We start from the raw sequence: 17,597 nt of genomic DNA on the forward strand, positions 1-17,597 counted from the left end.
TTCCTGGTTCTTATTTTTAGTCCTGCACAGCAAATTCTACAAAGTTTGCAAAATCAAGTGTTAGCTAATACTTTTCATCCTGCGACTGGGCAGTTTCAGTCTTTTGGTGCCGTGGAGAGAGCTGCATTTTATTCAGTAATGTTCCACCTCTAAATCTACATAACTGTACCAAACATGTCTCTGAATGTGTTTAATATTAAAAGAGAGTTGTTCTCAAACACTAACATTGTTAATCCATTCTGTGTCTGCAGTCCAGGGCTTCATCATACAGCACCTACTGACTTATCTGCCCTCCTCTCAAACTGCACCTTTCATTGTTCCCTCTGGCCCTCTCTTGCTATCATGACTTAATCTGTTTCTCACTTACACTGCATCTCTGCGTTTTCTCACAAACCGCAGCTGTTTCTCTCACTTAAAACACCTCGTCCTCCATATCTCTCACATCCCCAACTTTCATAAACTGCATCTCTCGTCTCTCTTGTCTTCCCTGGAGACAGCAGTGTCGGAGGACTGGCCTTTCCCTCCTCTGAATCCTCTTTTTCACTGCAGGTCTAATTATACAACCTTGGCTTAGCCGGAGGTTTTAGATAGTCTCTTACACATAATGGGCATGATAGTTGGAGCAGATATACTTTTTCATCCATAACATGCAGAAATGAAGACGAGTTATGTGTTTTCTTCTCTTTGGTCCAATCTGGTGTATTTGTCTACTTTTTGGGCAAAGTATAAGCTTTTATCTTAGCAGATCTTCAGTATTTTATTAGGAAAGCAAACAATAAATCTTCTATTTTCCCGTTTTCAGGTCAAACTTGTGAACATCAGGAATGATGACATCACCGATGGGAACCCCAAACTGACGTTAGGTCTCATCTGGACCATCATCCTTCACTTTCAGGTCTGTGCCCTTCACATGCTGTTCTGTAGCTTCTGGCTCTGTGTTTCCAGTGGTGGACTTCAAACAAACCATCATGTACATGACTTCTTGAATTCGTATATCCAGCACTTAATGAAATAATACTGCTAACTGATTATGTAATAATTGAGTTATGGCCCACATCATTACTGCTGTGATTCAATCTGGATTTTAAATAGATTGAAATTACAGCAAATTGCTCCAAATGTGGAGTTGATTTCTGTGTTGTCCTGTTGTTACTTGGCATCTCTGTCCAGCTGTTGGGATTTGAGTTATTATCACTGCCAGGATGAGCTTAGCTGTGTGTGTGTGTGTGTGTGTGTGTGTGTGTGTGTGTGTGTGTGTGTGTGCTGGCTGGCAAACCAGTGTTAACTTATGCAACGGAAGAGGTTCCTTTTCCACTACTGATCAGAAAGTGTATGTGCATGTTCATGTGCTTCTGTGGAGTCTTAAGTGTTTCTTGCCAATATTATGATTTACTTTGCTGCCTCAGTCTGTGCAGTGAGTGAATGTACAGACAGCTGCTCTTAATGAGAGCAGAGAACTCTGCAGTCTCATAAGGAAACAACAGGGCGTTTAGCAAACATGTTAGCTTGTGTACTTAGAGTAAATGCTATGGTATTTGGATTTACACACATTATTGCAGTAAGTCGTCCTCTAAAACATCACACGAGGACACTGTTTGGCTTCAGTTTGGCAGTTAGTCAGCAGGGGCATAAAGAGAGCACAGGGGACAATGTGTTCAGTCTAGAGTCTTTCATATAAACCCTGATCCTGGATTTACAGTTTGTTCCTGTATACCAGACATACCGATACTGTGTTTTTACTGAAATTGTCACATTTAAAATATGCATTTCCTGTAGGCTCGTTGTTCTCCATCAGTGTGCAGAATAAACCCCAGTAAACCCAGGATGTTAGTGTAGCAGTTACTGTGCAAGGAGTACACCATGAATAAACCCCAGTATGTGACCACGTTGATTAGGTATTGAACTCCAGCTGCATACAGTTTGCGGGTTTAAGTTATTAGCAGATTACCCATTGCTAATAGCATATAAAGATGATTTTATGTTTGGGCTTCTGTGGCTACAACTGATAAAAAGTCACGATTCTTAAAGTAAAGTGAGTAAAGTAAAAATGTAGTTCTAAAGGTACTAAATGAAAATGTATAAACCAGGAAATAAATGTTGTCTTAAGGGCAGTGTGTTCAGTCTAGACAGTCAATCATTTGAACTGTTGTGTTCTGTGTGTTCCTGCATCCCTGTAGCCTGCAGACAGAGTTGTACTCTGTTGAAATCATTACGGCGAGACTCACATTAGCACTGAGTCCAAGTCATGCATGACAGACAGAAGCAAATGAATACAAAGACTGTTGAGGTCGGACAAAACGTTCTCAGCATCTCATTTTCAGCTTTTTTTGGTCCAGCTTTGTTGATTCCAGATAAGGTCATGAACCAGTTGTAGTTGCTACGGTTGACCACTAGACTGTGCAGTGATGTGACCCATGGCAAGGTGACACTGCCAGCTGGTTGCCATGGAAACAGTAGTGCATGACACCCCGGCAACGATTTCAGCGGGCATGACTCAGCAGAACATCGTGTTACAGAGAGGGAGAGGTGGAGAGATGAAGTGATGCAGGAGGAAGACTAGAGGACTAACCCAGGGATGATGGACAGGACGGGGGCTGAAACAGGCTGCAAGAGTTCTGGAGGAAAGAAATGAAGGAGGGATAAAAAAAATTCTAATAATTGGAAAGATGGAATTGGCCCGCAGAGCAGCAAATAGTTTCAGAGTTTCCGGAGTTCACTGGGTTCAGGAGATGATGACAGTTTAATTAGAGCTGCAGTGAGAGACTCCAGTCACACAGAGCTCTGTGTCCCTGCAGTGTGTTGTGGTCAGATGATTATTACTGTTAATGCATGGTGGTGGATCAGCAACGTGTGCCACATATGTTCTAAATGTTCAATGTCAGCCCTTCTACGTCCCGATGTCCTCATGTCCACTGTATAATCACACTAAATATAAATGGGATTATCTTATATTAGGATTTGAACTATATCACTTGTTTCAGTTCTTTTCAGATTGAGACAAGGGGACAGCTTGTGTCAATCAAGGTCACACTAAGAGTCTCCTATTTGACTTTTTTAACTTTGTATTCAAATCTCGTTGCTCAAACTCTGTGAAAACAAATGGTTTTAGTGCAATATGCGAGAAATATTGTCACAAAATGCTGTTTCCTTCTCAGTCTAAGTAATATTGGCCTGATAGTACATGTTTGTACTGTATATTGAATACCGTGTTTCCAGTCATAGCTCATAGTCGGAAGTTAATGTTATATACTGTATTACAGCAGAAAGCTGCAGAACGTTAATCCTAAAGCAACTGCAGTTTTACCTGCTGTGTTTCATCACTCAGAATCAACATGACACAAATATTCCGTTACTAAGATATGTGACCCAAATCAGTAGAGAAATCTATAAAATGTAATTTCTTAATTATTATTATTCCCACCGGCCGCTTTGTTCTGATGATCATGATGATGAGGAAGTCATTTCTGGAAACAAGCTTCCAGGTCTTTGTGTCCAGGACGTGTATGTGCAAATGAGTCACTCAGCACATCAGCTAATTATAGGAACTCACTCCGTGAGCTATCATTTTTCATTTGTGTTATAACTGTTGTTTGTTAGTTATTATTTCACCAGCACATCAAGTTACAGATGAGGTGGTGTCTCTGTCTTACATCACTCTGTCAGCTGGCTCAGACAACCAGCTTCCTCAGCAATCCTGCTGAAGTCAAACAACTTTAAACTCTCCATGTATCTCCTGCAAATATCTGTCAGCCACCTTGTCCTGTTGTGAATGCCTAGCTCATCGTTTGAAACAAATAAAGTGAAAACATCAATCTTTTCTGCAACGGTGACAGAAGCTTTCATTTTAATGTTTTTTGTCAAATCATTCAGAAAGCTTTCAAGCATATTTTCCAAATTTAACAGTTCACAATAGCAAGATGTTTGCATAAATATTGTTCATACTTTTACATTATCATCGTCATTCCACAGCTGTAAACGTCAGAAACGGTTTTCACCAACTAGCTGTAATAGGAATCCATCTGTCTTATAACTTGAAACTTTGCTGTAGTTACTCCGTCAAACCACTAGCTGTCACCAGTTAGCTCAGTATTACATTTGACCCGGCTTGTTGGAAGTCCCCAGCCAAACGGAGACATCCCTGTCCGTGGACCCTCCTCCTGCTGCACTGTGTCTGCCTGTGATTGGCTAAGCTAGCTGTACGTCACTGTTAATTCCAAGTGAGTTAATGTCTGAGCTGTTGCAGGAATTCATCACTGTGTCTCTGACCTGCTTCAAGGCAGAATCAGAAAGTGGGGTCACTTTATTAGAGCTGTTCCTTGGTACTAATTTAGGCCCAAATTACATCAATCGATCACCATATGTGTCAACTGACTTCACTGTAGACTAGTGTTTTAAGCATGCCAGTGCTTAGATATGCTCCTAACTTAGGATGTTAGTACCTTACTCCACTCCACTACTGATTGTATGCTGCTGTATGTGGTGCTGAATACCACCATTGAGCACACAGTTGCTACAAAAACAGCACTAATAAAAAAGACATGGCAGATGTTCTGTAGTTCTTTTGAAAAACCTTCAATACAAGCCTCCTTTGTCTACCTAACATTTGTTAGTCCTCTTCAACATAACACAGTAACAGATAGTCGTGAGGTTTCTAAGCAACACAAACTACATTGAATGACTTTATTTCATTTATCATCAGTGGTTTAAACTTGTTTTGTAGTAATTGTGAGGTCTTGGAGTTCCTTATCTTTCTCCTACATATCATGTTAGTTGGGGCAGCAGTGCTTTGAGGAACATGGCATAATATCTTGTAGGCTATTTATTACTTGGACAGAGCAGTGCAGCTCTCAAGTGCCTGCAAAGGCAGAAATATCTACATACAACACCACAGTGAAGTGGGCTTTTCGTCACGGTAATTATTTTTTCTGCAGTGGTCAGAGTTGTGTGGCTTAACTTAGATTTTTCAATTTTGCTTTTCAGAACAGCTTTGGGATGTAAGAACGTAAAGGCTCAGAATCTTGAAGCTACTCTGAGTGCAGATGGAGCTTGAAATACGATAATTAAAATCTCAAGATCAATCACTATCCTTCAGTGCACAATATCGACAAAAGAGCTGCTAAATATACAACCAGTAGACCTTCTGGAAGTCCAACATGCAGTGGTTGTGTCGTGTGAAAAACTGACCCTGGATTCAGATGAGGGTTGCAGACTGATTACCACAGCTCATGATGCCATGTAGCCACAGTGAAGGGATGAAAGCCTGGGGGACTTGATTAGTGCTTTTCTGCCATTGGTTCATGCTTTTTCCATGTGTGTTGTTCTCTTATGCTTTCGGTGCTTTCGGGTTAATGAGAGAAGATGGATTACCATTGCTTTCACCATTTGCCTCTTAGTGGTCTCCATCCATATCTGTCTCTCTGAAAACATTCGCCTCACATTCAGGCACTTACTGTATATGCCAAGTATTATGAGTTCATACATCTGCAGTGTTGGTGCCACTGGATGACAAATCCTCCTCTCCTGCAGTGTTACTGCCATGCTGCATTGTACAGGATCACATGTATGTATAAACTGTGTTATTCTACTTATTTGCAGTGATGGTGGGTGGAGGCCTATGGAAGCTTAAAGACTGTACATGGCAACCGACCTTTGAATTTGTTCAATAGTGTAGGAGTTAAATATGTGTTCTCAAATCAAAATTACTATTTACTATTTTACTTATTTATTACAAGTTCCCAAAACCCAAAATTATATTATTTGTTTTGTCCGATTAACAATCCAAAACCCAAACATACAACTTACAATAACACAACAGAGAGAACAGCAGAAAATGGTCACGTCTGAGTAGCTGGAACTAGAAAATGTTTGGAATTTTTGCTTGACATAAATTATTTAAACAATTCATCCATCCAATAATAATCATTTCGGCACATCACCAACCATTTATAGATTTAAACAATCAGATTGTAAAGGGCTTTTTTGGCTAATCCAGTGGATTAAATGTCTGTAAAATCCAGGTCCCTCATCACATCGATGCAGAAATCCTGCAAATTCCATTTTGCCATTAAAGAGTCCTTCTCATTGATTCCTACATTTCCTGCAAGGACCTAATACAGCCAGAGATATGGAAAGTTTAGCCACTTCTGTATAAACAATATAGAAAAATCCATCATTTTCTATTGAGTCATTGTCATTTCCCACCCCTAACAGCCATGATATGTGTATGTGTCCCCTATTCCCCCCCTGTCTCAGCTCTTGATCCTTTCACTGCCTCCATCATCCTTTCAACTTTCTCTTAATTCCCTCAAATCTCTTTCCTCACTCCCTCATTCTCCCTGCGCCTTTCCATTCATAACCTGTAGCTTGATGGACAGATTGAAGATTGAAGGAAATAGATGGAAAGAGAGTGAGTGAGAAACAGATTGAAGTGCTCACTCGCTTCTCATTAATGTTGGAGAGAAGCAACAGTCTGATTTAGATTTGATTTCTCTCCTGCTCGCCTGTCATTCAGGGAAGCTTTTGGGTCAAGTGTGTGTGTGCATGTGTGTGTGTTTGTGGCATAGAAAGCTGCTCACTAAATGCCGAGAGAGAGAGAGAGAGCAAGAGAGAGAGAGAGAGAGAGAGAGAGAGAGAGAGAGAGAGAGAGAGAGAGGCAGGAGTAACGATGAAGCGGATAGGAGGAGGAGAGCCAAGGAGGGAGGGGTGGATTGTGAGAGTGAGAGATCGAGCAGAAGAGAGTGTGAAGCTGCAGCAGCCGGGAGATAAAAGCTTTCCTCTCCCTCTGCCGGCGTCTGCGAGCGAGGGATAAAGCAGAGGAGCGAAGCCAGCCGAGGGAGAGACGAATCCAGGCTGCCTGCTGTCACTGGAGCTCCTGGCTTCCCCCGATCAGCAGGCCTCAAACCACAAACGCACAACAGGACAAGACACCCTCGTGGACACGTATGCAGAAGGGCTCACACAGCTGACCAGGGGACCGCCCAACCTCGCAGGCACGAACACACACTCATACCCTCTCCTGGACAGCCACACACTTGCTGCTTCTCCAGCCTCCACCGTATCAATTGGATCAATCCAGCCATGCTTATCTGACGGAGCCACGGTTTCCTTTTAGCCGGAGACAGCCTGCGTTCCTGTTCTTGCTCCTTGCATGTCTTTGTTTTTGTAAGGGGACGTGGAGTGCGGACCCTCTTGCCCAAACCTCTGCCGTTGTGCTGCGTGGAGTTCGGGACTGCCCTTCAATGGACACTGAATCCCTTTGGCTCTGTTCCACATACACATCTGTACCTGAAGTAGGTCTGCTACTAACAGCCGACAGAGGATCAGTTTCTTTCTCCCTTCCTCCTGTTCTGCCTCAGAGTCCGGCTCGGGCTCCTACCCCAGACGCCACTTCCTATTTCAATCTAGTGGATGTGATGAGTTATTAAGAGACGAAAAGGCACCAGAGTGGAGAAACAGAACCAGAGCCTATTGTTTTTTTGTCTTGACGTAAGTCATGGTCTAAATACCCTCCTGCAAACTGTGGATTTTGTCAGGCTGTTGCATCGTCGCACTGCACCACCTGATGAAGGGGAAGCTTGCTTGAGTTACTGGCAGACTGACAGCAGGACACAGGAGGTTTATGATTGGACAGTGCTGGAACACAATTCAAAGCCAACTCTGGTCCTCAGGGAGTTTGACATTGAGGTGGGGGGAGTCTTTAAACTGGTATCAAGGGGAGAGGCATGTAATGCTAAGCTGTCTGGGGAGCTTAAGGTGGAGTCTGTCTGCGTTCGGCTGCCTCCAGATTTAGGCTGGCACCCTACTAAGGCACACAGCAGCATTTTGTGGGTTTTCTGGACTACGATGAACTGATTCCACAGGTATCTGGCTGCCCTAGATGATTATTGTAAAGACTCTCGTCAATGAGTTAAATTAACGCCAGCAATTTTGGATTCCAACATATTGACACAAACAGTCCCTTAAAAGGAGGAACACACACAGGCTGGAAGGATTGACACTTCACATGAGACACCAACTCAATGAGCAGGCTAAATCGTGGGAGGATGACAACGAGAAGCATCGGGGCGGGAAGCTGATGCTCTGATTGAGTATTTAACAAGCTGTCAGTGTATTGGCTGAATATCCCAGCAATCTGTGGCAGCATTGGCTGACTGCACACTATCTCTCACCCACAACCAATCTGGACACTGTGCTGCCTCGGCAGAATGAGACACCAAGCTCGCCTTTACTACAGGGGATATCGACAGCATCACCGTTAATACTACTTCCACTACGAGCACCGTGACAGATAGGATTCCTACTGATCTCTGTTGTGTGGCTGACTTGCGTTACAGATCTCTCTCCTCTTGCACTGCAATAACATTACCACAGTAGGAGAGAGGCATCATTAATTCATGACCTCAGATTGCTGTTAGATCTGAGTTTAGATAGACCTCTTGGATTACACCGTCACCTGGAACCAACATCTAATCTGTGGTTTATTGAGGATGGGAGAATAAATCTAAATGGATTGCAGCAGACGATGGTGTTGTTTATGTTTTTGTAGCAGTCACCTCTCATATTTGAAGCAATTATGATATTGAATCAAAAAGTGAGATAAAGCTGCTACTGATTCCAACACATCCAGAAATCCTGCGGTACATACACACTCAGATGTTCACACTTTGTTTTCATGTCACACACAGACACATGCAGTGTGTGTGAAGCAGCTGGAGCTTCACTAATGGGCTGAATAGCACCGGACTGCACTACATTTTTCTCTCTCCCACACTCATCAGCCTGCCTGACACATTGCCTTACACCAGGTAACAGCTCAACTGCCAAAAGCCTGGTGATAAATTAGGTGTCTGACCGTAACCAAATTTATTTTCCTCCGTCATGTGGCTGTGCTGACATAACTGTGTCCTCGTGTCCTTGACTGAAACCACACGTCTTCTGGGATTGAGAGAACAGACAAAGTAAAGCAGCCGGGTGCCTGAACATATACATACACTGTTGAACAGCAGGACCCTTAGAGAGAGCAGGGCTGGGCAGTGCACTGCCTGAATCCAAGTCAGGTGAGCTGAAGGAAAGAGGAAGGACAGGGGGGAGCTGTGTCACGTCAGCCTGCAGCTGCCTGCCCCGTGACTGAACCAATAGCTGCCTGAGGAAAAGACTGACTTTCCCCCTCTCTCTCTCCTTCGGTGACAGCTCATACCATCCGTCTTCCTATTCACCGGGTTGTGTTTAAGATGGTGCCATGGAAAATGGAGCTATACCTGCTCATCATAACTTCACATTACTCACAGGTGTCACATTAATGAGGGAGCTGTCAGTCACTTCCCAGCCTATCTGAAACTTCAGTTTTTTTTTTTTTTTTGAAGAATGGGATTTTGCTCCCAAACAACTGGATTAAATGATCAACCCTGAATGAACATTAATTTGGCCTCTCTGATGGATTAACTGCCTGTATTTGCTTTGGTTTCTTTTTTATACTCCTCTGTCAACATCAAAGACATGGGAAACTCCATGGGTTGTGTCAGGCCTCCTCAGGAGGGGGAACTCGGTGCCCCCCCACTTTCACCAAAGAAGCGTCTACGTTTCAGACGTAAGCACAAGGGCAAGAAGAACAGGAAAGGAGAGTTAGAACAGGAGGACTTTGAGCGAAAAATAAGCCATGAGCCTGATGACAGAGAGGAAGAGGATGAAGATGATGAGGAGAAAGCCTCAGTTATAGAAACAGCAGACTCAGATTTGAGCAACAGAGCAAGGACTCTTAAAACAGTGCCTGATACCCAGTTGATTCATTCCAAAACTAATCTGCACAGCAATACTCTTTCCCCTGGCTCTGTGAGGGCCAATGTAGGGGGCCTTTTGGGCAACAGAATACTTGAAGTGTCCCCCAAGCCCAGTCCAGCCTGGAGAGGGGTTTTCTGCCTTCCAGGAGAGGAAGACACTGTTAGCGCCATCATAGATGTCTCCAGCATCCCAAGCCAAACCACAACCACCACTCCAGTCAACACAGCCCCAGCCCTGGGAAGTACCACTCCAGGTGGAGGGAGGGTCTGTCGTGTTAGGGAGAAAGTCCAAGGGGTCCTAGAGAAACCTTGGATACTCCGACAAAAAAAGGACAAAAAAGACAAGGGGAGGGTAGAGAGAGAGGAAAAGGGGGATGGGGGTGTTAAAGGAAGACCAGAAGGGATATTAGGAGTGATGCGGACACCTTCGGGGAGGGAGCACAAAGGTGTGGTCCATATCCGTGAGGTGGATGGTAAACTCTGCGTGGTGAGGACAGTGTACCCCAGTGATTTTGGCTCTCCAGTGTGGAGGGGCGAAAGTGACAGTGAGATAGAGGTGTGCAAAGAGCCCCCTACCCCTTCTCCAGTCACAGGAAATATTCTCAAAGTCCAACTGTCTGAGGAGGACAAAAGTAGAGCCAAAATGTCTGCAGGGGATTTCCACATGCTCTCTAACCAAATGCAGATTCAGGAGACTGTGGCCATCAAGGGATTTAGCTTGGACACTCCAGTTCGTGCACAGGAGCAATCTTCTCTGTTGGAGTCAGGCTACGCCAGCGACCTGCCACTGACCTCTCCAGAAACAGCGGGCACTACTCCCAGTCAGACAGACTGGGGAGGGCTGACCAGTAGCTCATCAGAGAGACTGGACTCCATGATGGAGAGTCCTCTGTCACTGCAGCAACAGGCGACAGTAAAATACCTGCCACAGGTTTGCCTCTATCTACCTCTACCTCTCTTCTGTCATCCACTCATCAAATCCATTAGCCAACTCTCTTGGGTAACAGAAAATTAATTAACACTTATGGTAATACGTTACGTTAATAGTCATTTATCAAGGAAAATGCCAAACATTTTTTGGTGAAAATGTCAACCATTTTTCACAATTTTCTGATGTTTCATAGGCGAAATATAGTATTAGTACTCTTGATAGTATTAATACTCCACTCTCCTGATTCTCCTGCTCCTAAAGAAAGTTGGACAGATATATGTGAAAGGTCAATTTTAGGACTCCACATAGACCAAGATGTTGCCACTGACCACAGATTTAGGAAGTTATTCATCTACTTAAACCACTTTTTTGTTATTTGCAGTAAATCAAACTTAAGCGACATTAAACTCTTCTGCACTTTTTTGTGCGACCTGCAAACGTGGAGGTCTCTGGTCTATAGTGTTACAGGGAGGCATTCAAGCTCTTGATTTGTATGAGTGTGGGTTTTTGAAGGGTGCCTTTTGTTGTCATTTGTGCACCGTTTTTGTGTTCATGAAGAGTTATATATATATGTGTGTGTGTGTGTGTTATCAGCGCTTGGAAGGCACCATGCCTCTTTCTATTCTCTGTCCCCAGAGCCTAATCAACGCAGCACAGACTGTCCCTCCATCCGTCTTTTCCAGTATCCTTCTTCCCACCCTCCCTCTCTTCTTCCATCGCTTGTTATTTTCCTCACACCACACACACTCACTCACTACTGACGTCTGTTAGAGTGTGAGAGACCGACAGGCCGGGTGTTTCTGTGTGTGAGAGAAGGGTCATTGCTTCAAATGACAGGGTGCACTCTTGCTCCAGACTGAAACTTGTCATTTCCTACCAGTTCACTAGCACACAGTATAATTATGTGCATCTGTCTGTGTCTGTGTCACTCTGGTGGTTTTGGTTGAATAAGGTTAAGGTTACTTTGTTGAAGGGTGAGATTGGTTCATATTCTATTGGTGATTTATTTTTTTTGTCATTTTTACATGAGATTTGACAGTTTATTTGTCATGATAAAATAGTAGAAAAACGTTCATTTCAATCAGGAAATGTCTGATCAAGAATAAGTAAACAAGATTAAATGTCTTAGCTTTTTGTATTTGATACACAGAGCCACAGACAGATTCAGGGTAGGCACCAAAACAGCGTTGAAGCCCTACCTGCAAGGACAATGCTTTACTTTGATCTTTAATTCCTTTTGTATTGTCAAGAAACAGCTATGGTGCTGTGCCTCATGACTCTGTAGTTGTTTGGTGATGACTGTGTCTTATTCCTGTTGATATCTGGTGAAATATAAATGAGGGTTTCTTTGTTCTTCCTCTCTCTTTTATCTCTTATAGTATAGTCTTATAGTTTACAACAACTGACAGAGGCTTCAAAAGTCACAATTCAGCCACAAAATATGTTGTTTTGAGTAAAGGGCGTGACTCAGTTCATCATGTGGAAGATCTTGACCTCAGTGTCTTGCAAAGCAAATACATACATATATCATACATACATGTGTGGACCTCAGCTTATTAGTCCAGCCCAGTGTTTCTGTGTACAGTATATTTGGGTTGCAAAAACACTTGCTCACTTGCAGGACTGATCTAAAAGGGAGAGAGTGTTTCTGTGCTAGCTTAAAGCTGTTCAGCTCTCCTTCACCTTGAAAATGAAAAGGCTGCTGCAGCCACTGCAGTGATACAGCAGACGACGGGTGCTTTTCACGACGGCTGCCACGGTTTGTTCAATTCTCCTCCACATTATAAAGGCAGTACAGTATGGCTGGGCAGTACAGCAGCTGATGTCATGTCAGCGTGTGTTTAGTGCTGCATGTCTCTTTGCACAGTTGCTGAGTCATGGGAAACACACACACACACACACACACACACTGATACTGTAGATAGATACTCCTGTCTTGTGTGTTCCTGTGTCATGAGAGGGGTGTGTGGATGTGTGTGGAGGCCTCTGTGTTCAGTCTGAAGTGCAGCTGTCCTTTGTATGTGGGTTTGTGTGATTCCCTTCTCTGCATAAAAAGGGATTTGAAATGCGCATTCATCAGCGAGACGGCTGGTTCGTCGTGCCTCGGGGGGATTCCTACCACACATTAAAACCACCTCTCAAATTCATCCATATACCCATGCTACTGTGTCTGAAGCTATCCAGCTACCTATCTATCCTCCCTTAAGGACCTGGAGCCAGGTTTTTATAGAGGCACTTTTTGTTTAACTGCCAATAAAACAATTAAACCATTTTTTTTATTCTTTTATTTTCTCCTCCTGTCCACCCTCCATTCCCCCCTCATTGTTATCTCCTCCCTCCATCCCTCGCTCTCCCTTCTCTCCCCCCATAAACTTCAAAGAGGCCATCTTTCTAAAAGAGGGCTGGTCCAGAGCCCCAGGGGCTGTGGTGGTTCATGGATGTTTGTGACTGGATCATGGCTGCACTGAACGCTCCTCCCGCCTGCTCTAATCTCAGTCTTTCTGCACGCTTCTGCATTTGTCTGCATGTAACACTAACATAGCTGAGTCAGACACACCTATACTTACACATCACACATGGATATATAGAGTACATATAGGCTAACACCCAGCAGCTGAGATAAGAATCGCAAACATGCAAACACACCTGCACACAGTGTGATATATATACTATATGAATTCATACATCATGGTTACAGAACACACACAGCCCTTGAAACCTGTCTTGGAGAGGCACCTTAACTCCAGCATGTCATGTGACCAGTGCTACAATGTTTGTGTGTGTGTAGCCTATACACCAAGTATAGTTTGCAGTATAAATTAATATGCATCATGTTCACACATACAATATTGTTGCATTGTTTTTCTGTCTGGATGGCTGCCTTCACTGATGTTTGATGTTGGCAAAAGTGAATGTAAATGGTCACAATATTCATTCATTCATTCATTCATTCATTCATTCATTCATTCAGTGAGGCAGGAAGTATAGTTGTGCCACAGATCTTATAGTCTCCATGGATGTCCAGTGGAGAAGGAGAAGAAAGACAGATACCTGTAAGACTGTTGTGCTGTGGGTCGTTTAACTAACGATTTAAGTGAAAATAAATAATCTCATCAGGTACAGTTGATCACATGTAGAGTGGGTGACTATGACAGGGGACTGTTTTGTCATTAGCTCTAAAGCTACAAGTTAGAGCTTTAGAGGAGTCTGTTCATTTAATTAAACAGTTGGTTTGTGGCTGTGTTTGCTAGCTGAATACCCAACAGGCTAATTTAGCAAAGCAGCTGATGTTAAGTTGACATGCTTTAATGACCACACAGATTGTTAGCTTCACAAAATGCATAAACTAGTGTGCTAATCAGATGTGTCTACAACAAGACAGTAGCTTACCAGACAATGCAGTTTTCTAGCTAACAATGGTTGTGTTGAAATAGCGAACTTGTACGTTTAGAAACAGATCTATGCTCTATTGCTCGAGCACAAAAAGGTTCATTCTTGACTGTGGGGACAAATATTGTAAACTCAAGGTTCACTTGCTTTTTCAGGAGCTTTTGACCATATCTCGCAGCCTTCTTCAGCAAATGGAACTGACCAAAGATCTGTACTTTGGTCACATGATAACAAGCTCCATTCGCTGAAGAAGCTTCATTCTTTGAAGAACGCAGTGAGATACAATCAAAAGCTCCATTGCTCCTCCTATAAATCCAAGACAGCTACTAGAGGGTGTGTTTAAATCACCTGATAACCCTTCATACAGACATGCACAACAGTAAGCTGTGGATGAGATCCTGTTGCTGTGGGAGCGTAGGCTCTCTGTGCAGATGCAGCCCTCACACAGTGATGTATCAATATTCAGATGGAGGATTAGATGCTCTGTGTTTCTCTGCAAAGGAGGTTGTAGATGCATACAGAGAGACGGAGCTCTGCAGGAAAACACACAGTCCACACTTGTCGATTCCCATTCAAGTCACAAACTCCATGATGTGTCTTTATTTGCTTGTCATAGTTTGTGTACTCAATAAGAGTGATAGGAATGCCAACCTGCTGATTATATCACACATGTTTTTGGTGGATGGATGTATGGATAACGGCTGTTGGTGTGTCTGTGCCTGGAGTTACTGTTAGCATGTTAAGAGTGTGGCAACATACTGGTAGTTCTGACTGCAGCGTGTGTGTGTGTGTGTTTTATGTCTTTATTGTTAACATTTTCAGTGTCTTTTTTAACCCTGTGTTTCTGCATGTATGTGGATATTTATGTTATGTTAACAAATAGTACTTGGTGTGAAACTGGTAACTATATGCAGTATGCTGTTACAAGTCACTCCCTCTCCTCCGTTGCTGGCCTTGCTACTCTTTTTCATCTCCGCTCCCTTCTCTCTCTTCTCCCTCCCCCTCCATGTCTTTTTGGCTGTTGCTGCAGTCTCCTGGCACACACTGGACTTTCATACTGCTCTATATTAGCAGCAGGGAGAGAGAGACAGAGACAGAGGGAGGAGTGTAGGACAGTGAGTGAGGGAAGAAGGGATGACAGAAGAATACTGATGCCAAGCACCGACAGTTACTGTGTATACATCACTCTGCCTTAGTCGCCGTGGACGGTGGGACCTAAAGAGAGCAAATTGAGAGGAAGAAGGACGCTGAGGGAAAATGGCTAAAGTGGTCGTGTAGCTCAGTGGGCAGGACACATAGATAAAGTAGCTGTCAGTCTCCATGGAAGCTTTTCTTCAGGCCTTTAGTAAACATGGACTGGATGTCCTCAAAGCGCTCTCCACCAAAACCAAAGGCATCTGTTTATTTTTGTCCTGGGTCAACTCGTACTTGTTTGTACCATTATATAGTACAAGTCAGAAAGTTTAAAGGATGAAATGTGTTTAAGAATAAGTTCTTGATGGGTAGCATACCCAATGTATTTTGAATAGTCCTTCCCCAAAAAAATAAGAAAAAACAGAGTGGCAGGGTCTACTCCTGAAGACTGGTTGATAATGCAAAACCAAAATAGTTTTTAAGGGCTAGTTGGTGTCCCAAGTCCCTGGCTGAGAAAATAAAAGACATTTTGAATAGGGATGCAGATCTGAACCCGTCTCTGGTATTCAATACAACATCAGTGAAAAACAAAGGGGGAATGATTTGAGGAGGACTGCATGTAGAAGAAGCAGAGGAGGAGAAGGCTGAGCAGATTGATCAGCATCTGAGGCAGAACAGATGAAAGAACAGGAAAAACTGAAGAGACAGATCGAGGTTGTGGAGGGGGAGGCACGAGACAGAAGGAGATGAAGGAGAGGAGGCAAAGTGTTGGGGGTGGGGGGTGGGGGGGTGCACGAGTTAATGAGCAGGCTAGGCTGTAGATGATGGAGTGAGGAAATTGGAAAAAAATGTTACATTAATATAGAAATGAAACTCATTCTGATACACATTCTCACACACACACACACACACACGGAGGGTTATTGATTACCAGAAAGATGAATGAAGGGTTTGAACGGAGACAACAGGTTAAATCACAGTGACTAAAACTTGTGTCTCACATAGACAAAGCCGTCGGTTGTTTCTGCCGACTCATTGTGGCGGTGGTTCTGTTATGTAGTACAGCTCATTTTGCCATGATGAGACTGGTGATGCCTCAAGATAGAAGATAATAACTGCAGCAAGATGTTGAAAGCAGATGCTGAATTCTTATGGGTTTTTTTTTGTGAATGTACCACGATGGATTCTGCAAAATAGACTCAGGATTGTGGCAATTTGCTAACACCGCTCAACAGAGGATTACTGTTTTAATTTTTAGCATTTTGTGTTTCTGCATACAAGAAATGTTTAATCCCAATAGTAACCTCTACTCTGCCTCTCTCTCTCCGTTCCCTCCAGATTTCAGAGATCTATGTGAGCGGCGAGTCGGGCGACCTCACAGCCAAAGAGAAGCTGTTATTATGGAGCCAGCAGGCGACAGAAGGCTACCCTGGCCTCCGCTGTGTCAACTTCACCTCATCCTGGAGCGACGGACGCATGTTCAACGCTCTGCTGCACAGATACAGGTTAGAGGACTAACAGCAAGAGAGTGTCAACTTTTTTAGTAGTGGTTTTAGTAGTGGTTTTAAAGTCTGAATCCGATTTTTTTCACAGTAGATACCATTACCCCATTAACAATTAAGATGTTTTGAGTCAATAAGCACTTCAAACTGAATTAAACTGCTTGAGATGGAGAATATCCTTAAATACACATACACTAAGCTGATACACAAGTACTAAACACAGGCCTAATTTGTCTCAAGATGCTTTAACAAAATATGAATTTATAGGACTTTAAAAAGCAAATTCAAGACATTAATTTTCCTGTATAAAATGTATGAAATACATGTATAAAAATATGTTTAGACAATTGAATTCACCTATATACATAAAAAGTCAAGGCTGTTTTCTGAAGGCATTGTAGGCAGTTAAACACTTCATGCATGCAGAAATACTCATGTTTGACTGGCTGCTAAACAGACACAACAGATTAGAGGCAGCAGGATAGACAGAGACACACATAAAGTACACTAACACGTCCTTTATGTGTATGTTTTCCAGGCCAGACCTGATCGACATGGAGGTGGTGTCACGGCAGAGTAACCGGGAGAACCTCGAGCAGGCCTTCGAGATCGCTGAGTCGCTAGGGGTGACCAGGCTGCTGGACGCTGAGGGTGAGACTGTTAATCTGAATGAATGAACTGACCGACTGAGTCCCTGCACGTTCAGGGTAGAACGGAGGCTGATTTTCTCACCGTCACCAGTTTATAATACTTCACATTTTAGTAACTGAGCTTTATCTAATGAGCTCATGTCCAGGGATTCTTTACAAAACAGTAGAAAAAGTCAACAGCTACATATTATTTATGCTGCTCAGGTAGTCTTTT

General features: G+C 43.2%; 1 protein-coding gene across 1 annotated transcript in view; it reads left to right on the forward strand.

Annotated features, from left to right (window-relative positions):
* macf1a (microtubule actin crosslinking factor 1a) overlaps positions 1-17,597 on the forward strand; it is a 208,790-nt gene that overhangs the window by 90,222 nt on the left and 100,971 nt on the right. The window contains exons 5-7 of the mRNA XM_070921294.1: positions 803-895; positions 16,570-16,736; positions 17,272-17,384. Of these exons, the coding sequence (XP_070777395.1) occupies positions 803-895; positions 16,570-16,736; positions 17,272-17,384 (373 nt within the window). The remainder of the gene's footprint in view (positions 1-802; positions 896-16,569; positions 16,737-17,271; positions 17,385-17,597) is intronic.

Source organism: Enoplosus armatus, chromosome 16 (assembly GCF_043641665.1).
Source record: "Enoplosus armatus isolate fEnoArm2 chromosome 16, fEnoArm2.hap1, whole genome shotgun sequence".
Classification (NCBI taxonomy): Eukaryota; Metazoa; Chordata; class Actinopteri; order Centrarchiformes; family Enoplosidae; genus Enoplosus; species Enoplosus armatus.